Source organism: Oreochromis niloticus, linkage group LG11 (assembly GCF_001858045.2).
Source record: "Oreochromis niloticus isolate F11D_XX linkage group LG11, O_niloticus_UMD_NMBU, whole genome shotgun sequence".
Lineage (NCBI taxonomy): Eukaryota > Metazoa > Chordata > Actinopteri > Cichliformes > Cichlidae > Oreochromis > Oreochromis niloticus.
The window spans coordinates 12,096,159-12,115,056 of record NC_031976.2 but is presented as its reverse complement, the minus strand read 5'-3'; the positions used below and the strand labels follow the sequence as shown (position 1 = coordinate 12,115,056).

Sequence of the window (18,898 nt, the reverse complement as noted above, 5' to 3'; positions counted from 1 at the left end):
CATGCAATTTTTCCTCAGTCAATACAGCTTTAAAAATTCTTATGACAATTCCAGACTTGTGATTCTCAATTTAAAGCCATTTAAGGTATTTCCCAAGCGGTGTTAAACAGAGCAAACATATTTTTAACACAGCTTTTTCTAAACATCCTGGTTTTATTTTGGATACTGTCATTCCAACATCTTTTACTGGTACAGTGAGAAGACTGTGTGCTGTAACCACACTGTGGCTCTTTCACAGAGCTCTCAGAGCACAAAACACAAGACCAGTGCACCAGTTGTGACTAATTGCAAGAGGATGCACAGAATGAGGAGAAAACACGTCACTAAGTATTAATAGAAGATAAAAAGAGAAAATGCCAGTTTTCTCATTAAATCTTGCAATGATGTCTCAAAACATTGACTATCTGGGAGAAATCCATAGGTGTATTAGCTTTTAACAGAAAAATCATAAAGGGAATATAGTGAGTACAGAGGCTAAATCAGAAAAGCAGGTTTTGAAATTGCAAATGAATAACTGCTGCAATCCCATCCCATTCTTCCTTGGCGTATCTCTCAAGGTCCCCACAAATTTTCAGTGTGATTCTAGTCAGGGCTTTGTGCAAGCCAGTCAGTAATACTCCCTTTGGTTTTCTGGAGGTACTTCTGCAGGAGCGACATATTTTGTGGCTTGTTGTCATGTTGGAAGACAAACCCAGACCCAGATTTGTGCTGAGTGCTTGCATTTCTTTTTTTAAAATTTTCACATCCTTTTTTCTTCATGTTTCCCACAGCATAATGCTCCCACCACCGTATTTCACTGTGGGGACAGTGTTCTTTGGATCGTACACCTCTCCCTAAGAAAGATCTCTGTAGCCAAAGAGCTCTAGTTTCATCTCATCTGACCAAAGGACCTGACCAAAGAGAACCACACAGTATAGAACAGTATGCTAAGGATGACCTTTCTCCAGGTTGTCATTGACATACTTCAATCTGGCTTCAGTCAAGTGAAGATTTTCTTGGTCTTGCAGTCAATTTATGTGCAAGGTTTTAGTGATTGCCTTCTTTGAGAGGACAATTCATGACTTGGCTAAGTCATTCACTAATGTCTAGGCAGTTGTTCTGGGGTCTTTAGACACATTTCGCACTAGTTTTCTTTCCAGAGTCTTTGAAATTTTCACCTCCTACTTATACCAGGCTCGTTCTATATCAATGTGACTCGCCTTAAATTTCTTAAAAAAAGTTCTCACTGCAGTTCTTGACAATTACAAATGCTTTGACTACTTTGTATAGCCATCTCCAGGTGTGTTAGCATCAGCAATTCTTTTTCTCAAGTCTAAACTTGTTGTTTTTGACACGATGCTTTCTCAAATGACAGCTCAGACAACTGCTGAGGTCTTTATACTGTGTGTACATTGGAAAATAAAACCCATCGCTGCAGTGCAGTGGTTTATGTTATGGTTTCTAGGGGGATGGGGGAGCTAATAATATCAACCCAGATAATTTTGGTTTTTTAATGGAATAATTCTGTTGTTGTGTGTTAACAGAACTAATAATGCATTTCAAAGAAAACTAATTAAAAGTAGAATGTTTGACAAAAATTTTCAATTTCATTTGGGGGGGGGGGGGGGGGGGGGGTTAATAACCAGTCCTAAGAAAATATCTTGTACAAAACGTACACATATCCTCTTCACTGCTTGAGCCCAGAACACCTGTAAAATAATGCATTCAACAGTTAAGCTGCAAACTCACTTATTCCATAGTTGTTTCCCAATGTTTCTATGGCTGATCTAATAAAACTCATCCAATTAAACAGCACAAACGTTTTTCTCGTGAAATACTTCAACTTTATTTATAAAGAAATTTGGTATACAGTCTTAAGCATTGGCTACAAAGAAAAAACACAGACAGAGCGCAACAGAAGACCAGTGATACCTACACAAGTTTGAATACAGGCCGAGTTGGAGCCAACGACTGAGCTGCTCCTCATAATGCCTCAACTGTTTCTACTTTGCTGCTGATTTCGTGAGAAGCTTTGCGCTCCTCTAAACAGTCTCTGGATGACATCCTGTTTAAGGTTGCAATACTGATGACCAACAGACTCGTCTTCCACTGTTTTTCAGCATGGAGAAAACAAATGCCTCCATCTGTGAGGAATTTTAACATTAGTAAACCTTTTAGCCTTTTAATACTTTTCCAAAAATCTATCATAAAACTCAAAGTCAAACTTTAATCTCACAACCTAAATACAATTTTGATAATCATTTGCCATTTAATCATGAACCGTAAACTTTGTATGGCATGAATTTTGCTTGTGTAATGAAAGCACAATAAACTCAATTCATGAGGCATCAAAATTGAGAAAAAAGAAATCATACATGTCAAAAATGTGATGATAAATGCATGATAACATACAAAAGCAAATCATAAGCAAAATAACTGATTAGTAAATATGAATCTTTGGTAATAGATGTTAGTCTTCACACTGCTGAAGAGTAATGGGCTGCAGTGATTTGGATGTATTCTGCAAGATCATAACAATAAATTGCCAATATAATTTTATTAACTCTGTAAGACCCAACCCATCAAAAAATACCCAGAAAATTCAGATTTTTTGGAACTGAGATGTTTAATAACCCTTATAACCAAATCCACATTTTTTTTGCTATATCATGTTGTTTATGATATATTTATGAGATTTTTTTTGTATCACATTGGATACATTGGGCGTTTTTGACAATTTTTTGTTAACAATGTTAATTTTAGACTCTTTTAAAAAAGAGTTTTGTCCATAACATTTTAAAATTATGGAAAGTATTGATTATGTTGATGGCAAAGAGGGCAAATATGATAGAAATGGCATTATAGGGTTAACTTTAAAGATGTTTCAGCGCATAAGGGGCCACAAACTCAAAAATTTCCAATAAAACATCACCCTGAAAACCAATAATGTTCCTGATATGATCACATAACCTGTTTCTGAGCATGGAGAGGCAATATGGAAAACATGTTAAATCAGTGTTTGCCGATGGCATTTATCATAACTGCCACGTAAACAATTGAGAGGATCAGGCCAGCGATACCGAGTCCCACAGCCACATGGTTCAGTGTCCTGGCTGTCCTGCTGCTCCGCTCCGCTGACATCCGGTCGCCAACATGGTTGGCTTCCCGAGCCTGAAAGTGACAAGGAAGAAAAACTAAGCGTTTTGGTTGTTGTTGCTGCTCTTGGTTGTTGGACCTCCACTATACAGGATTATACATGCTTAGAGCTTAAAAACCCAGAAAGCATATAGTCTGAGCTTCTGAAAATGGAAACGAGAATGATTAAATTAAATAATAAACAGAATGAGAAGTAGCATAGCCACGCAAGCCAGGACATTTTACGTGATCTCACTGAGAATTCCAAACCAATCTGAAAATCCTAAATGACAATTCATTAACCCGTTAATGCTATAATCAGTAACAAAGATTTGATTTCCCATGTTATGATGGGTCAGAGATTTTCACACAATATGAGACCGGGGGTTTTAATGTTGTGGTTTTCTCTGAGTCCCGCCTTTCTCTTCCTCCTTTCAGATTGCCCATTGCTCCCCCCTAATGTGCCTCAGATTTGCCTTGCCTAAAGAAATTATGTCTCATATGTACGTTTCTAGAGTTTATATAAGTTACATCCTTTGTTGGATTTTTTGGGTTCTCCAGTTTAGAACAGACCCTTTTGTCAATATATTGTTGGCATCCTAAGATTCTGCACTCTGCAATACTCTGTAGTGGACATCCATCAAGTTCATTTTTTTCTCATCAGCCATCTCATCTCATCCTGCATCCTTTTCCCTCTTAATGATGATTGAGGAACTGATGCCTGCATTTTCAGAAACACAAAAGCTTAGCAGCAACTCTTCACAAACACAATCATGGCTCAGAAAACTCTAAATTACTGTATCAACTGTTATGTTGTTAGAGGTGTGGCAAGAACGTTTAACTTGCTAAAAACAAGCCGACTCTTGAGACTGTGGAACAAATAGCCCATGACGGCGATTTGACGCACTGAGCAGGAACTCTATGTGATGATTACTACTCATGGGTAAACTGTAATTTGTGAGCAAGTGCTGTTTAAGAGCCACACTGCAGAATATTTACTCAGGCAATATGAAGCACACCCATCTTTTTATCTCTTAAATAAAAGTTTTAATCCAATATTTACTCTATTAAAAAAAAAAACCTGTTAGGCCACATGAAGACTTAAACTGACATGTTGCGACAATAACAGGAAACCACAGGACCTTTAATAAAATAGGACACAACAGACCAGCTGCAGAGGATAATGTTAGCATACTTTATTCAGTACTTAGACTGGACCACACCCATCCTCAATCTTTATTTTGAGCTCATAAATTGCCGAGGAGACATCTGCTTAACGTTTGTCTAATCCATTAGTTAAAAAAGTACCTAGAAGCCTTGAAGACTAATAGGAACCACAATTTACAAAATCAATATCACATTGCATTCAAAGACTCTTACAACTAGCAATCGATCACATAACCTCATCAAGTGAGGTTGAAAGCAAGAAAGCAAAAGGCTGTTTTCCTACAAACATTTAAGAACCACAGAATCATCTCTGCTGGCAATTAGGGGAAAAAAGTGCATGTTTAAGGCACTTCTGCTTTATCGTTTACATTTAGGGGATACTTTAGTCCATTTTCCATCCACTGATTTACTGTAAGAAGTTCATGATATAAACATTAAAGCTTGAGTGTACAACTTTGGCACAGGCTGGAATGTTAAAGATGTGCCTCTACTTTTTTGTTACATATGGACTGAATTTTCTCGCTGGAAATTTGATAACAAACAACAATGGTACTATATTTGATGTACTAGCCAGAAGAAGTTGACTTCTTAAACTCCAAGGATCATTTCTGAGGTTCCTGCTTGAAAGTGACATGTCTAAAGGAAATAGAGTATTTCTCTGCAATTAAAACTTGGTATCAAAATAAAGCTAATAATTGTAAGACTTCATCAGAGGTGTAAAATATTACAGCAGATGCTACTGTGTCAAGGTAACTGAGTAATTTAACTTTATTTATATACCTAAATAAAGTAGGTATATTAATAAAGTTAAATAAAGACCCGCATAATGGGTCTTTTTTTGCACAGCAAAAGCAGTCTCTGTGACTTTAAATTCTGCAGAGCAGTAAATAGAATCACAATAGCGTCACTGTGTTTACATCAATCCCACCAATCACAAATTGCAAGGCAAGAAATACATGTGCAACAGATGCATGGCACTCGCCATAGTCCAATAAAATATCTGTAACCGGGCAGAAAATGGCTACTTTTTTATTTTTTTGATGGGAGACTGCTCTGAGGTATTGTGTTTTTCAGTTAATATAGGGTAACAGTGCTCGTACAAAGTTTAAAAACCAAGAAAGCACAGATAAGACAAAATTCATAATGCTGTTTTTCAAACGTGAAACGTAATGTTGGTTATTTTTCCTGCTGGTTCAGGTTGGTTGGAGCGTGACGAAACTTGCAGTTTTGGAATCTGTGAGATGTCGGCTTGCACACACATACATGCCGTCGAATGAACAGGGGACTCTGTGCTTTGTGTTTACATAGTTTTACAGAATTGTTTATATGTCTTTGAATTGTTTGTTGTCTAAGCTGTGTTTGGTGGTTGGTAGAAATGGTGTGCATGAGCATCACAGCCCGTGAAACCGGATGTTTCACCTCCTGCCCCCAATTTAAGCGGTTAAACAACACAAATTATGTTCGATTTTCTGATTTCCAGAGAAGCAGCATGAGCACAGTATGGTCATATCTGGTTATGGATAAAGAAGAGAAGAGTGATTTAAAAAAATAATCACTGATCTAACAATGCCTACAAAACGTAGGAATAAAACATTAAAATATATTCTTATGGTGATATTACAGCTGAACGATTTGTAGGAAGGAGCTTTGCTAATCTACACAGCATTAGACAGTCCATTCAATAGAACAGCAGGCACAATGGAAACAAATGAATCTAATAAAAAACACTGCCCAAAGTGATTTCCAGACAGAGCAGCCTTATACAGACTAATGCACTAGTCTCCCAAAATCGATAAAGTCCTCTTTGAAAAAACGTCTCTCCTTTCCTTCGACTAGCTTGCCTTGTTGTTTGTTTGACGGTATAATCTGTGTGCTGTCTCTATGGAGGGTTATCAGAGAGTCTGCCCGTGCTGCTATCCTGCTTTTTCGTCTTCTTTCTGCACACGATTTATGTGGGTGGCAATGGGGTATCGTTGGTAACATTGCAGCAAGCACAGCTGAATGCAGCTGCTAAAAAAAAGTGCATAGTTCTGCTACAATGAAATGAAAGCAAAGTGACGGGCGAAGAGTAGTTCAGCAAGCTTATTCAGTTAGTTAACATTGTTCAGATGTTCTTGCTTCTGTCTTTTCAACCTACAGTTTAGCAACAGTTTAGAGATTTCCTGGAACATGTACAAGATCCTCAACACATCTTAACCACACAAAATGTCACTCACCTCTGTGAGCAATCCGAACCCTGTCTTGTGGTAAGGCTAACGGCAGGGGGGTTGAGTGGCATTTTGGTCTTTAACAGTTTTCTGTATTTGTGGTTGAAACTCAGAAACACATTTCTATGTTAAACACTTACGTGCCAACACGTACATACTTGTGATATATATGCAGTCATGGGAAAAAACGTTTTCACAACCTTTTACCCAAAGGTCAGACTGTTCAATACTCAAAGAAATTAAAAACTAATAATACAATAACAATAATAATACTAATAAATTCAAGAGCCAATGACAGTACAATTAGAAGAAGCACAGCTTGTATGGAAGAGTATGGGCTCAAAATGTGGTCATAAATATTTTGTACTTGTAAATCAGTTTTGTATGTGTAAAAAGAATTTGTGTGCGCGTAAAAAAGATTTGTGTGTGGACTTAGCCAAAAAAACCCTGCAAGTTACAAGTATGAATTTTGACCCTATTTTTCTTCCTTTCATCTGATTGGTCAATGTCATGTCAATCACAAATGTAACAATCCAGTCAGAGAACAGATGGGTTTGGCTGTCGGAGGGGCGCTTTTTTGAACTGCAGGTCTTTGAAGGGAATAAATGCCCTTTTACATGCTAACCCAGCGTTTTCCTTCATTAACACGAAGGAAAACAGTCTGTGGTCGTCCGAGTTTGGACCTGCAGTTCAAAAAAGCGCCCCTCCGACAGCCAAACCCATCTGTTCTCTGATTGGATTGTTACATTTGTGATTGACATGACATTGACCAATCAGATGAAAGGAAGAAAAATAGGGTCAAAATTCGTACTTGTAACTTGCAGGGGTTTTTTTTTGGCTAAGTCCACACACAAATTCTTTTTACACATACAAATCCTGATTTACAAGTACAAAATATTTATGACCACATTTTGAGCCCATAGAAGAGTTGCCAAAGAGAAAGCCTTTCCTTTTTAAAAATAAGATAGCAGCACAGCTTAGGTTTGGAATTTTCACAAGACTCCTGGAAAAATGTCTTTTGGATGGAGAAGCACAAAGTAGAGATGGTTGTTATGGTCATAATGCACAGTGCCATGTTTGGGGAAAAGCAAACGTGGCATATCAACACTAACCGCTCATATCAACTGCCAAGCACAGAGGTGTGGAGTGATGATTTGGGCTTGTTTTGCAGCCATAGCATTTTGGCATAGCTCCAAAGTAAAGCTCTAATTTGCTGCTGTGATACTGAAGTGTGTAGGCGAAAATGATGTGAGAGACTGTTAGTCTATACCAAAAGTGGTTCTACAAGCTATTGAATTCTGACGTGTACTTAGTTTTTCACAGAACTGCACAGAGTCATGTGAATTTTTTTTTTTATTTCAGAAGTGTACTACACTGAATCTGTTTAACCCTTGTTTTCTCTTTTAAAGGTAACCAAGGCTGCTGCTCCTGCTGTTTATGTGCACTAAGCAGACATCCTCTCGAGATCACAGACCGTCTAGGTCTTTAAAACCCCCATCTGGGATGTATTATAATGTGCAGAATTTCTGTAATGAGATCTACCAGGGGAAACAAGCCTGTGTCCAATGTTTGGCCATCTGAATGGGTAAGACACAGACACACAAACGTGTGGCAGGTCAGGCACCAAAGTCATTTACAGCTGGGCTGTTGCTGAATAGTTGTTGTGCGAGAAGATTTCACAATCAATAAAATCGCTGAAAGTATCTAATCGGCAGTCATAAAAGCTGGTTGATTTTTTCCTAAATGCTAAGGAAAAGTATTACAGTGTTAAATGAGATACACTTGCTATGCTTTCGAGGTGAAATCTAGATATTGCTATCACAAAACTCAAAACTATGAACCATCTAACAAGAACTGACAAGAGATGCAGATTATCATCTAACTAGTTCCTGCATGTTCCACTTCATACTACAACTACAACTTACTGATATGGCTTTATCTTTAAAATATTTTAAACCAAACTATGAGCTTAAAACTGCTACAAAACGTGACTTCTTATGAAGCTCAGAAAAGTGCTGTATAAACCCCAGAGGTGGGAGCTAAAGTACAAATAATTTTGTAATTAAGTAGAATTTTCAGGCATCTGTACTTTACTTGAGCATTTACTTTTCTCACAACTTTTTACTTTTACTTTCACATTTAGCTGAAAGGACTTTGTAGTCCTTACAGTTTGAAAAAGGCATGTTACGTCAAGTTTAACACATTCCAGATATCAAACAGACTGGAGCCTTAACTGAGGGAACAATGCAAACAACACACACAACAGGCAGTCCTACTGGTGTATTTACTACAGCTTCTACCTGTGACACCTGGACTATTTTCACTTGTAATATCCTGTTTATACTGTACATAGTAATGTTCAACTTTAGAATATTTACATTAACATTTATTATATAGAGTTAACATTTTCTATATTTTACATTTATTTTGAATTGAGCAACAAAATAATTTCTCCCCCTCTAATAAATAAGGTATTGTAATTCTAATCAGTCATGCTTACTGACACTAAGGGATGAAAGAGGCAAAAGTAGGTAATTAATGCATTGTGTATAACAGTATAGTCAGGGCTTAAACTGGACTAAAATGGGCTGGAACAGCATTTTTGGTGCAGATGTCCATAGGCTGTTGTCGCAGTATTAGAGCATTTGGCTAGCTCCATAGAAGAGGAGCAACCATAACGAGTGACCTTTTTTTAAATCTGAAATTAACAACATTTCTAACAGCTCAACAAATATCAAACATACAAAATGTCTCACAGCTAAAGGACTGAAGCTAAAGGTCCAGCTGCTGTATTAGCTAAACTTATCTTAGCTAATTAGCTGTAAGCTACGTTCACTCAGAGATAGAGAAAGATGTAAGAAAGACAGGACAAAAGAGAAGAAGAGAGGCTAGATTTAAAGGTAAGGACTACTCAGTGGATTTAATCAAATACAGCTCAGTGGAAATTTAAAGCCTATTTCTAATGTCCTTGATCATTTTATAGTTTTCTTTTTAACCGACTGGATATGTAGATCTACATGTGTTGAAATTCTGTTTTTTTTTAATATTATGAAATGTCTTAGAAAATATTAGTCAATTTAGTGCAGCTTGCTGCAGGCTTCTCTGGTTAGTTTCTAGCACCGTGGTAAAGCTGGCTAAATCCAGAATGAACAGCAAATCTTAATATCTACAAAAATACAAAATCAAAAACAAAATCTATTGGAGCTCACATCAGACATTACTGTGACATTACTAAGTAATTCTGTTTACCACACTGCGCCGCCATAGTAGAAGTCGGGGTTTCATTACCTGCCAAATCACAAATCTGTCAAGGCTAGTGCAGTGAGTGAGCAGGATGTGGACCCAAATGTGGACTCAGAAACAGCAAGTTAACAGAAAGCGCAGCTTTATTTGCTGGAACACTCTTTGTAAGAAGTAAACTTTACAAAAACAAACCAAGAACCTCAAACACAAACTAAACTAACTAGACTCAGGAAACTAAAACTAGGAAGCATAGACTAGGAGAGCAGAACTGGGAACCAGAGCTTCACCAAAACACGGAGGGATGAGACACAGCACGGAAAAGGTGTGGATGACGTTAACGATGCGACACAGACAGAGAGGATCACAAGGCTTAAATACACAGACTGACAACGAGAGGGTGGGGAACAGGTGATAACACAGCAGGAACAAATACGAGCTAACGAGACACAGGAAGCAACGCAGACTAAACTCAAGAGACGTAAACTTAACACGAAGACATCAGACACGGCACCAGGGGAATACAGATGTGGGACCAGGGCAGGCACAGAGACACAGAACAGAAGGAGCTCAAAATACAAAACACAAACCAAACCCTAAGAACAAGAAAATGTTAAGAATTAACCTGAAACATAAGATGATAGTAATCAAAACCAAAACCACTGAGTCAACTCAGGATCATGACAAAATCACAAATTGAACTTTTAAAAATCCAATTTTTTTTTCTTCATTACATTTCTAATTTAACTTGAAATAAAGATTGTATTTAACTGTATTATTATTGGAAAGTGGCAGGTGAAGGTTCAGATAACACTGCACATAGTAAATAGTTGCTGCGCAAATACCTGTACGTCTACTTAAGTGACAATTGTATGTGGTTTTCAGACTGCTCTGTCACCCTGCTTTTGATGATTTTAAATAAATAATTCTTTTACAGTCAAAGGTGCCAAAAGTTTTGGACATCAGAAAGGAAAGGGTCAAAACTGGACTCAGTACACTCAGTGATGAATTCTTACCTCACTGCACACCTCTAATCAATGTCTTGCTAACCAGTTATCATGGTGAAAACAGAATAATCATTCATTAGATCTTTTCCACATCTTTCTACAGTCCTCCTGTCATCAACTGTTATTTCGTTTAACTGAGTGATAATCACAGGCAGCAGGTGAGCGTAGAAAAGACGCCATTCACATCTGTTAAATAACATTTTCAATTAAGTTTTACTTTAATGTAATATTCAGATAGAAAGTGTGAGTGGTTAGTTCTCTTTGGAAACATATATAAATAATGTAAAAAACAAAACAACCAAATAAAAAAACAGCATCTTGTTGCTATCAGGTAGTTAGTCACACTGGTCTGAGTAAAGTCCTGTTGGAACAAATATTTACTTTGGCTTTAACGGTCTTGGTGACTACAGACAGTTTTACATGAAGATCATTTTACAGAATCAAATCTAATTTTCTTTAGTGTTGATCAAACTTTTACCTTTAGTCTGCCAGATTCACTTTAATATTTAAATTGAGATCAATCAGACGCTACAGAGTACCTGACATTACAGCCAATGACTAGCAAGCAGCCAGTGTTTGCCTTTATGTTGCTCTCTGTAGCTCTGTGGTTAAACACAAAACTGTCTCCACTTTGATTTCAATACGTAAAATGACAGTTCAGTAACAAGAAATGCCATGTCAGACCAAAATAAATTTGTATCACATTTTAATGTGACACAAACTAAAATGCGTGCCACATTTTAAGGTCAGCAAGAGGAAATAACCTCAAATTCCAGTTAAAATACATCACCCCTCTGCAGAAGAATTAGCTCATCTGAATGTTCACCCATTGTAAATAAGGGCTTACTTCTGAAGAAAATGCTGGCATTTTGGGAAACAAAGAGCTGTTTGGAGATGCCTTCACAAAAGCAGAGAATGCCCTGGAGCAAGGTAACTGACTGCTCGAGCCTGATCATGACAAAAGTGGGGATTGTTTGGAAAGCCTGGGGGCATGTAGCGCTACTGAATGCTCCACAAAGTGCTTTTGTCGTTAAGCAATTAATTCAGAAAAGCTCACAGAAAAGGAAGAAAAAAACGGAACTTCTACATTAGAAAAAATGGAAACAGAATGAATCACCCGTTACTTCAAATTGTTCATAACAACCAGCCAAGAGCTGTTAAGCCCCCGTTGCACTTGATGTTGTTGCTTTCACAAACAGAGCGTGCACCAAAACCTTTGGTCTTAATTTCGCTGGTCGTGCACCTCTCAGTGTCTGTCACCTCACACATGTGGTGTGGCAGGTGGCGCCAGGTTGAAGACACAGTGTCTTCAGGCACACGCTGCTGTAAATGCCATAAAATTGGTTTTACTGCCTTTTCACTGATATGTCAGTACTGAAGCTAAGAGATTCACAGATTACACAGAGGCAGATTAAAAACAAAAATAAATCAGTGGGCATTCTCCATAATGCCAAACTGATGAGATCCTCATGACCGCGTGATCACCAACAATCTGGAATTCCTCAGCTTGATAAAGGAGCCAGTGTCTATGAGAAGAACTTATTATCTCTAATGTAGACCAAAATGACCAGCCCCAGCCCCAACACCGAGATACTGTTACTACAAGAGTCAGACACCAGACAAGGTGTTACACAAAGTGTTAGACCCAACGGCCGTGATATAGTAACGGAAAGAGGTGGGGTTGCTATAATGCCATCTTTGTGTAGGCACAGACAAAACATGGGCCAGCATGTGTGAACCTGCAGGTGAGAAGAGGAAGATAGAGAGGGAGATATCGGGGAATTCATGTTCTTCCAGCACAAACCGAAAGTGTGTATATGCATGATTCGGGAGAGCACCAAATCATCAAACTTATATAAGTGTCCTTCACATAAACAGGACACTGTTTGATTTTGCTATGGCTTTGTTTTTTTTAAACAGCCTTTACCTCAATCTCTCTCTCTATCTAAAATGCTTATAAACTACTACATAAACTTTCAGTGGAAGTCATGTAAAACTTCAGACCATTAGAACAGACCCATTTCCAAAAATTAACAAACATAATGATGCAATTATCCATCAAACATTCTGCTGAATTCAACACAGATTTTATGTTGTTAGTTTTCATCTACAATCCCCTTCCAAAATAAACAGAAATTAAAATGTGCTTCATTTCATTCATTCCCGACTCTTGTTGCAGTATCTACAGTACACCATCGAGTCCTGTCCATGTATTCATAGTGACAATACAAAAGGCACTATTGAAAGCTTACAGAAGCTAACAGAACATCAACAGCTGCTGGCTCACAACAACTAGGTGCAGCTTTAGCTCAGTGGTTCCCAAACTCCCCTTTGTTTTACAAGAAAAATGTTCGCGCCCCCCACCACCTAAACACCCCGCCCCTGCACAAACACATCCTCCAACCACACACTTACATATTTTGTTTTCAAACGCCATTGCGGTTTTCAAACATTTACTAAACAATTAAGCAAATACAAATAAACTACAATAAATTACAGGTAGTAATAAAATACACTACTAACTCTTTTACGCTACGTCCACACCTACATGGGTATTTTTGAAAACACAGCTTTTTCTATGTGTTTGGGTCTTTCATCCGCATGTAAACGGCGTTTCGAATCACCGGAAACTGAGATTTTTTAAAACTCCTGTCAGGTTGAAGATTTTTGAAAACTCTGTTTTTGCGTTTACGTGTGGACGAGGAATATGGAGTTCGTCACGCAACGTCAAAGGTATGTGTCTTTTTTCACGTCACTCTGTGAGCCACGTTATTGTTCACATGAAATAAATTGCAGATAGAGACAAAATACTGTTAATCTTACTATCTTCATGTTTTATATACACACGCAGTTACTGTCCCTCCGTTTAGAAAGGCAGAGGCGTCACGGTGTAATTATTTTGTGTGTAGTTTTTTTTTTTCCTGTGTAATAATATTCAACATTGCTGTCAATACATTTTTCAAAAAATGCCTCTTTGTGCAAAATAGGTTCAAACACATAAACAACTGTAGGATACTGTTTGTCCGTGATTTGGACAGGGGGAACAAATCGTGGCAGGATCAGCCTGATGTTATTTGTATCCCACTGTAACTTTACTGCATAAAGAGCTAACATCTCCAAAATGTCATTTTAAGAAGTGTTTGTGAACTAAAAATCAAGAATGTGGGATACTGTTTGTCCGTGATTTGAAGAGCCCAGCGCTGCTCCCGACGAAGGGAAACTAATTTTGCAGGGGAGCCCTACCTCGGCACTTGTGCAGGTGAAGCCAAAGGGAAGATATGCTTCACCATATTTTCTAGTCTTTGGCTTGAAGGAAGTTGGTTTGGAAACATATTTGGCGATGCTTCAGCTTCTGCTTTGCGTTTGTGTGGGAGCCTCGTCAAAAACCTGTCCATTATGCTAGCAGTGTCCAAGGGTTCTTTTTTTTCTTTCTTTTCATACCGCGCCCCCCCCTGCAATGGGTCTGCGCCCCCCCTAGGGGGCAGGCCCCACACTTTGGGAACCTCTGCTTTACTGTGTTTACTGTATATGCTGTACAACATATACAATGGAGACATAAATGCTAAATGAATTACCTCAATAAAAGCCTTGAGTGATTAATTTTAAATTTTCTTCACAACTTACTTCACCCTTTGTCGTATCACAGCATTTGATGCAAATTTTTTTTAATATGTAATCCACACTGATCAATACAGATGCCTTTTTAAAATTTGTATTTATTTATTTTTAAGCAATAATCCTACAATGTTCATGTTTTTGTTTCTTTCTAATTAGGTTCACAACAGCAGCTGTGGGAAACTGTGGACAACCACAATGTAAATACTGAAAGATAAATGCATAACATTTTAAAAATAACAGCTCAGCAGCATCAGCTGCTCTGGAAGGAATGTGACAGCAAGTTATAATTAGCATAACATGACATGTATAGTCTTGACCATAACTTTAACAAAACCTAGCATAGGAAATTTAGAAAAGCTTAAAAGCTTAATGACTGTTATTTCATCTGTCATTTTCTGTGTCTTAAGAAAGGCTCAAAATAACATAAAATGCAGGGCAATATGCACACTTTGTATTTCTGTAAGCTTCTGAATACTGATAAATAAATAAACATAATCTAAAACATTGTGCACAGTCACATAGAAGTGCATTACAAGTCACTATGGCAAAAACATTTACATTAAAGCTTCAGAAGCCTCCTTTGTTTAAAAGTGAAACTCTTCAGGAGTCTTAGTGAATGTAGTAAAATGTAAAAGGTTATTTTTGGCCTTTAACTACAAACATGGAGGAAGCAATGGTGTCTTTTCCATCCTGTAAGAATCTTCTTCCAGAGAAAGAAGATTCCAGAGAAACTGAGAACTTCCAGAGAAAATGTGCATGCAGTAGCACTCTAATAAGACAGTGTAAAAAAATGTCATTAAAGAGGGCTATTCTGCTCATTTTCACCTCCATATTTGTATTCCTGGACTAACTGCTGTAACTTTGAACAGTTACTAAAACTAAGATTTGTTCTAGTACAGCTATAAAGCAATGGCTTTAAGCACATCCTGCTTTATAGCCCTTCTTGACACTAATAATGACCATATTTTACAAAATGATCATCATATTGTTTTCAATACCACTTAAAACCAGTGACCGAGACCATAAACTCATCTGAAAAGTGTTTACTGAGACCATGGATAAAGGGAGCAGTAGACTGTTTTCCCCATATACTCCTGTATACCCAGATTTGTTACCAAAACCATAAGAATTGTCCCCTGCTGGTTGGTATAAAGAATGTAAGTGTAAGGCACTTCCACATTGGATTCACTTTGAGACCCGAAAACGACGCCTTTTATTTGCAGCCTACGGAAAAGCTGTTTCTGTCCCTTTAAAGCCCCTCAGTAAAGACCTACTTTCTCTTTTGCTCTTAATTGCAAATGACAATTTTTCAAATCTACTGTTATGTGTTGGAACCAGAATCTAGACTCTACCAGAATACGAAGAGCACAACGTCAGCAGCAACAACGATTACAGCAGGGCGCACCTGTAAATATTGCATTCACTACCTGCTTATTGTGGTGGATTTAGTCCCTGAATAACTACATGAAACACTGTCAATATACAGCAGGGCCCTGTTAAAATGTATATGTGAGAGAACTGTATATAATATGGTGAATATCACTTTTGCACAAAAACAGCATTAAAGAGTTGTATGAATTATCCAGAGCAGCATCGCTAAATGGACTGATTCTTTGCGCTTTATACTACATGCATTGATTCATCCATTCATAAAAGCAAATTTGTCTACACCTAAGAGCTTTCTATCTAACATTGACACACATTCATACTCTGTGGGACGGTTTGTTGCTGATTCTCTCTTTTACAGGACAACGCCTCTTTGCTGCTCACTGTGTGCTTGTGTCAGAGAGGAAATGATGTGGGTCTATATTCAATTACACCGGTAATTACAGCTGCCTTCTTTCAAATGCAAGTGAAACCCTTGCACTGCAGAGCGTTTCACCACCAGCGCGTTCTTACTGCTGAGTTTTCCCACAACGGTTATCTACTCTACTCTCTCTATGTCTCTGTGAAAGTCACACCTGCTGACTCCAAAAGACAGCCAGCTGGATTATGATGGACCACACCCAATGCAGGCACGACTTACTTTTCTCCCTGCCCTCTGCAAAGACATTCAGATCAATCAAGTCCAAAACCAACCAATTAAAAAGCCATTTGTTACAGCTGGAAGTGCAAAGCAATACCCATCCTCCCCTCCACAAGACTGTGGGTTAAGAACTGGAAGTACAATATTTTTTGTTTTGTTTTTAAACATCTCGCTCTCATCTCTTGTGCCACATTGGATTTGGCATGTTTGTTATGTATATACTACTTCACTGTGTTTTACTTTATCTCTACTTATTCTGCTAGTCTTTTTACTTTCCAGGTGAATCCTTATTACACAGTTATTGCACATCTTTTCGCTTCTCCTTTTCTCGGCACAGATTTCTACACCTTCTGGTAACTTAAGCATGTTCTCTATTCTGTTTCCCATGCAGTAACATGTGGGTGTTAGATATTGTGCTGAACAGCATGGTTTACTTTAATACCTCAGTGAACTTAATACTGAATGTTTTATTACTGTGGAGGGCTAAATGTGCCAAAATAAAATAACAAAACTGCATAAATAATAAATTCATACATTAAATTCATCATTAATTACTTAACATTTCAATTTGTTTAATTAAACATATATTTAATTATTCCACTTTTTAATCAGTTACTTCATGGTTCCTGTCCTGGAGTGCACCATAAAATTATTTTAAAATGTAAATTCTTGCTGAGGCTTGTCAGCAGACCCCAACATCTAACTGGTTACCCTGCACAGCAAGTCAACACAGATTATCCAAGTTAATGAGTTGATGCAGTGTTACAATCAGCTGAATTGGTGCTGGTGTGGACTTGATGTAGCCAGGTATTCCAGAATACATTTTAAATGAAACCACAAGCATCAGGGGTGGAAGAAAGTCACTAAAACTATTAGTAAACTTTGAGTTTATTATTTTGATTATTACTAGAATTATTATTTATTGATGTATTTACTCCCAATTTTAATTGCTTAATGACAAATTTAGATTATTATTTAATCATTTCATTTTGGAACTCTTGAACTTAGGTATCATCTCATCTCCTTGGATTAAAAAAAACAAAACAAATTTGCGATGTGTATTTATTGCAGTGCAACAGTCCATGAAGAATGAACTACTTTCTTTTTTGAGACTCACCGAGATGGAGAAGATAAGGGCGGCAATTCCAAGTGGCAGGCAACAGCACAACATGGTGAAGATGGAGTAGCCCAAGTAGTCATTGACAGGGTTAGCTAGAGGACCCTGAGCCACAAAGACTGTGGGCTGGACCACGACGGTACCCTGCTGAGGCGCAGGGTACTGTCCACCCATGGGATGAGCTGGCTGTCCATATCCTGCCCCTGCAGGCTGTCCATATCCTGCCCCTGCAGGCTGTCCATATCCTACTCCTGCAGGCTGTCCGGGATAACCCTGCAGGTCCCAGAGGTGAAATAAGACCAACTCATTTCCATTGCAAACGAAATAGGTGGTTGAAGTGAAAAACGGGCTGGATTATTGAAAACACGAGACTGTCGTTGATAGGTTAAATATAGAAGGATTTGACCTGGTCTTTGTATATACACACATACACACACACATATATATATGTGTGTGTGTATATGAATGCAGCTAACCAACTCAGGAGGATGAATATCGTAATAACACACAACCGGACGAACCGATGGGAAAAGGAAATTTAAAAAAAAAGCATAAAAGCTCGAAAATGCGTCATGATTAGATTGTTTAGCTGTCTTTAGGTAAATAGAGAAAAAAAAAAACCCAACGTTTTTATTGGATTAAATACCTTTTTTTCTTTTATATTTGTCTTAAAAAATAATTGTCTTTAAATGTGCTGGTTACCTGCAGTGGGTATCCAGGGCCAGGGCTACTGTCGTCCTGGTAGGGTGGAGGGGGCGCTTGTCCCATGGAGGACTTCTCACTGGACCATCCTGCTGGTGGAGCGCTTGGGTGTTTCCCTGAATCCATACTGCAAATTCTAGGTTTTCACACAAAAAAGAAAGTCACCTTTGTTTTTGTTGGCGCCGGGTTCGCGTATAGCTTACTTCTCTAAAATATTTAATATGTTTTTTCTTTTTTTTTTCTTACCAAACTCTTTTAAATTTTCCAGCTGAAAACGGTGCGTTAGACGTCGCAGTCCTATTCCAAATGTTTGACAATTTGTCAGCGTAGCCCTTCGCCAAACATATCACTGCATTTCACACTTCCGCTTTCAAATTAAAAGAGCTGCGGCGCATATCCGCGGTTTTATTTTAACTTGTACCTGCTCATGCTACGGTATTTTTGGTCTTGATCAATCCTTTGATTGATTATGGTTTTCATATCTAAATGCCTTATAATTAACATATAAACATATGTAATTTACATGCACCTAAAAAAATGCATAAAACTAGGTGCTTCAAAAGGCCCCCTGCGATGCTCTGGTCCTGCTGTAATGCCATTTTAGTCAGGTGGTTGCCAGGTTGGAGTTAAAGTGACTTGATGCTTTAAGATATGTTTTGGGTTCATACATGTTTAAAATGGGTAATTTCTAGCCCGTTAG

The 18,898-nt window shown here is 38.0% G+C and overlaps 1 protein-coding gene across 1 annotated transcript; it reads right to left on the bottom strand.

The window, feature by feature from the left end:
- Window positions 1-1,800: 1,800 nt before the first annotated feature.
- On the bottom strand, window positions 1,801-18,585 carry si:dkey-33i11.9 (proline-rich transmembrane protein 1). Its single transcript, XM_003443686.5, has 4 exons — window positions 18,445-18,585; window positions 18,199-18,334; window positions 17,497-17,769; window positions 1,801-3,150 (listed from the first exon to the last, which is right to left on the bottom strand). The coding sequence occupies exons 2-4, from the start codon at window positions 18,322-18,324 to the stop codon at window positions 2,992-2,994; spliced, it is 558 nt and encodes a 185-aa protein (XP_003443734.1). The 5' UTR covers window positions 18,325-18,334; window positions 18,445-18,585; the 3' UTR covers window positions 1,801-2,991.
- Between the last annotated feature and the right edge of the window lie 313 nt (window positions 18,586-18,898).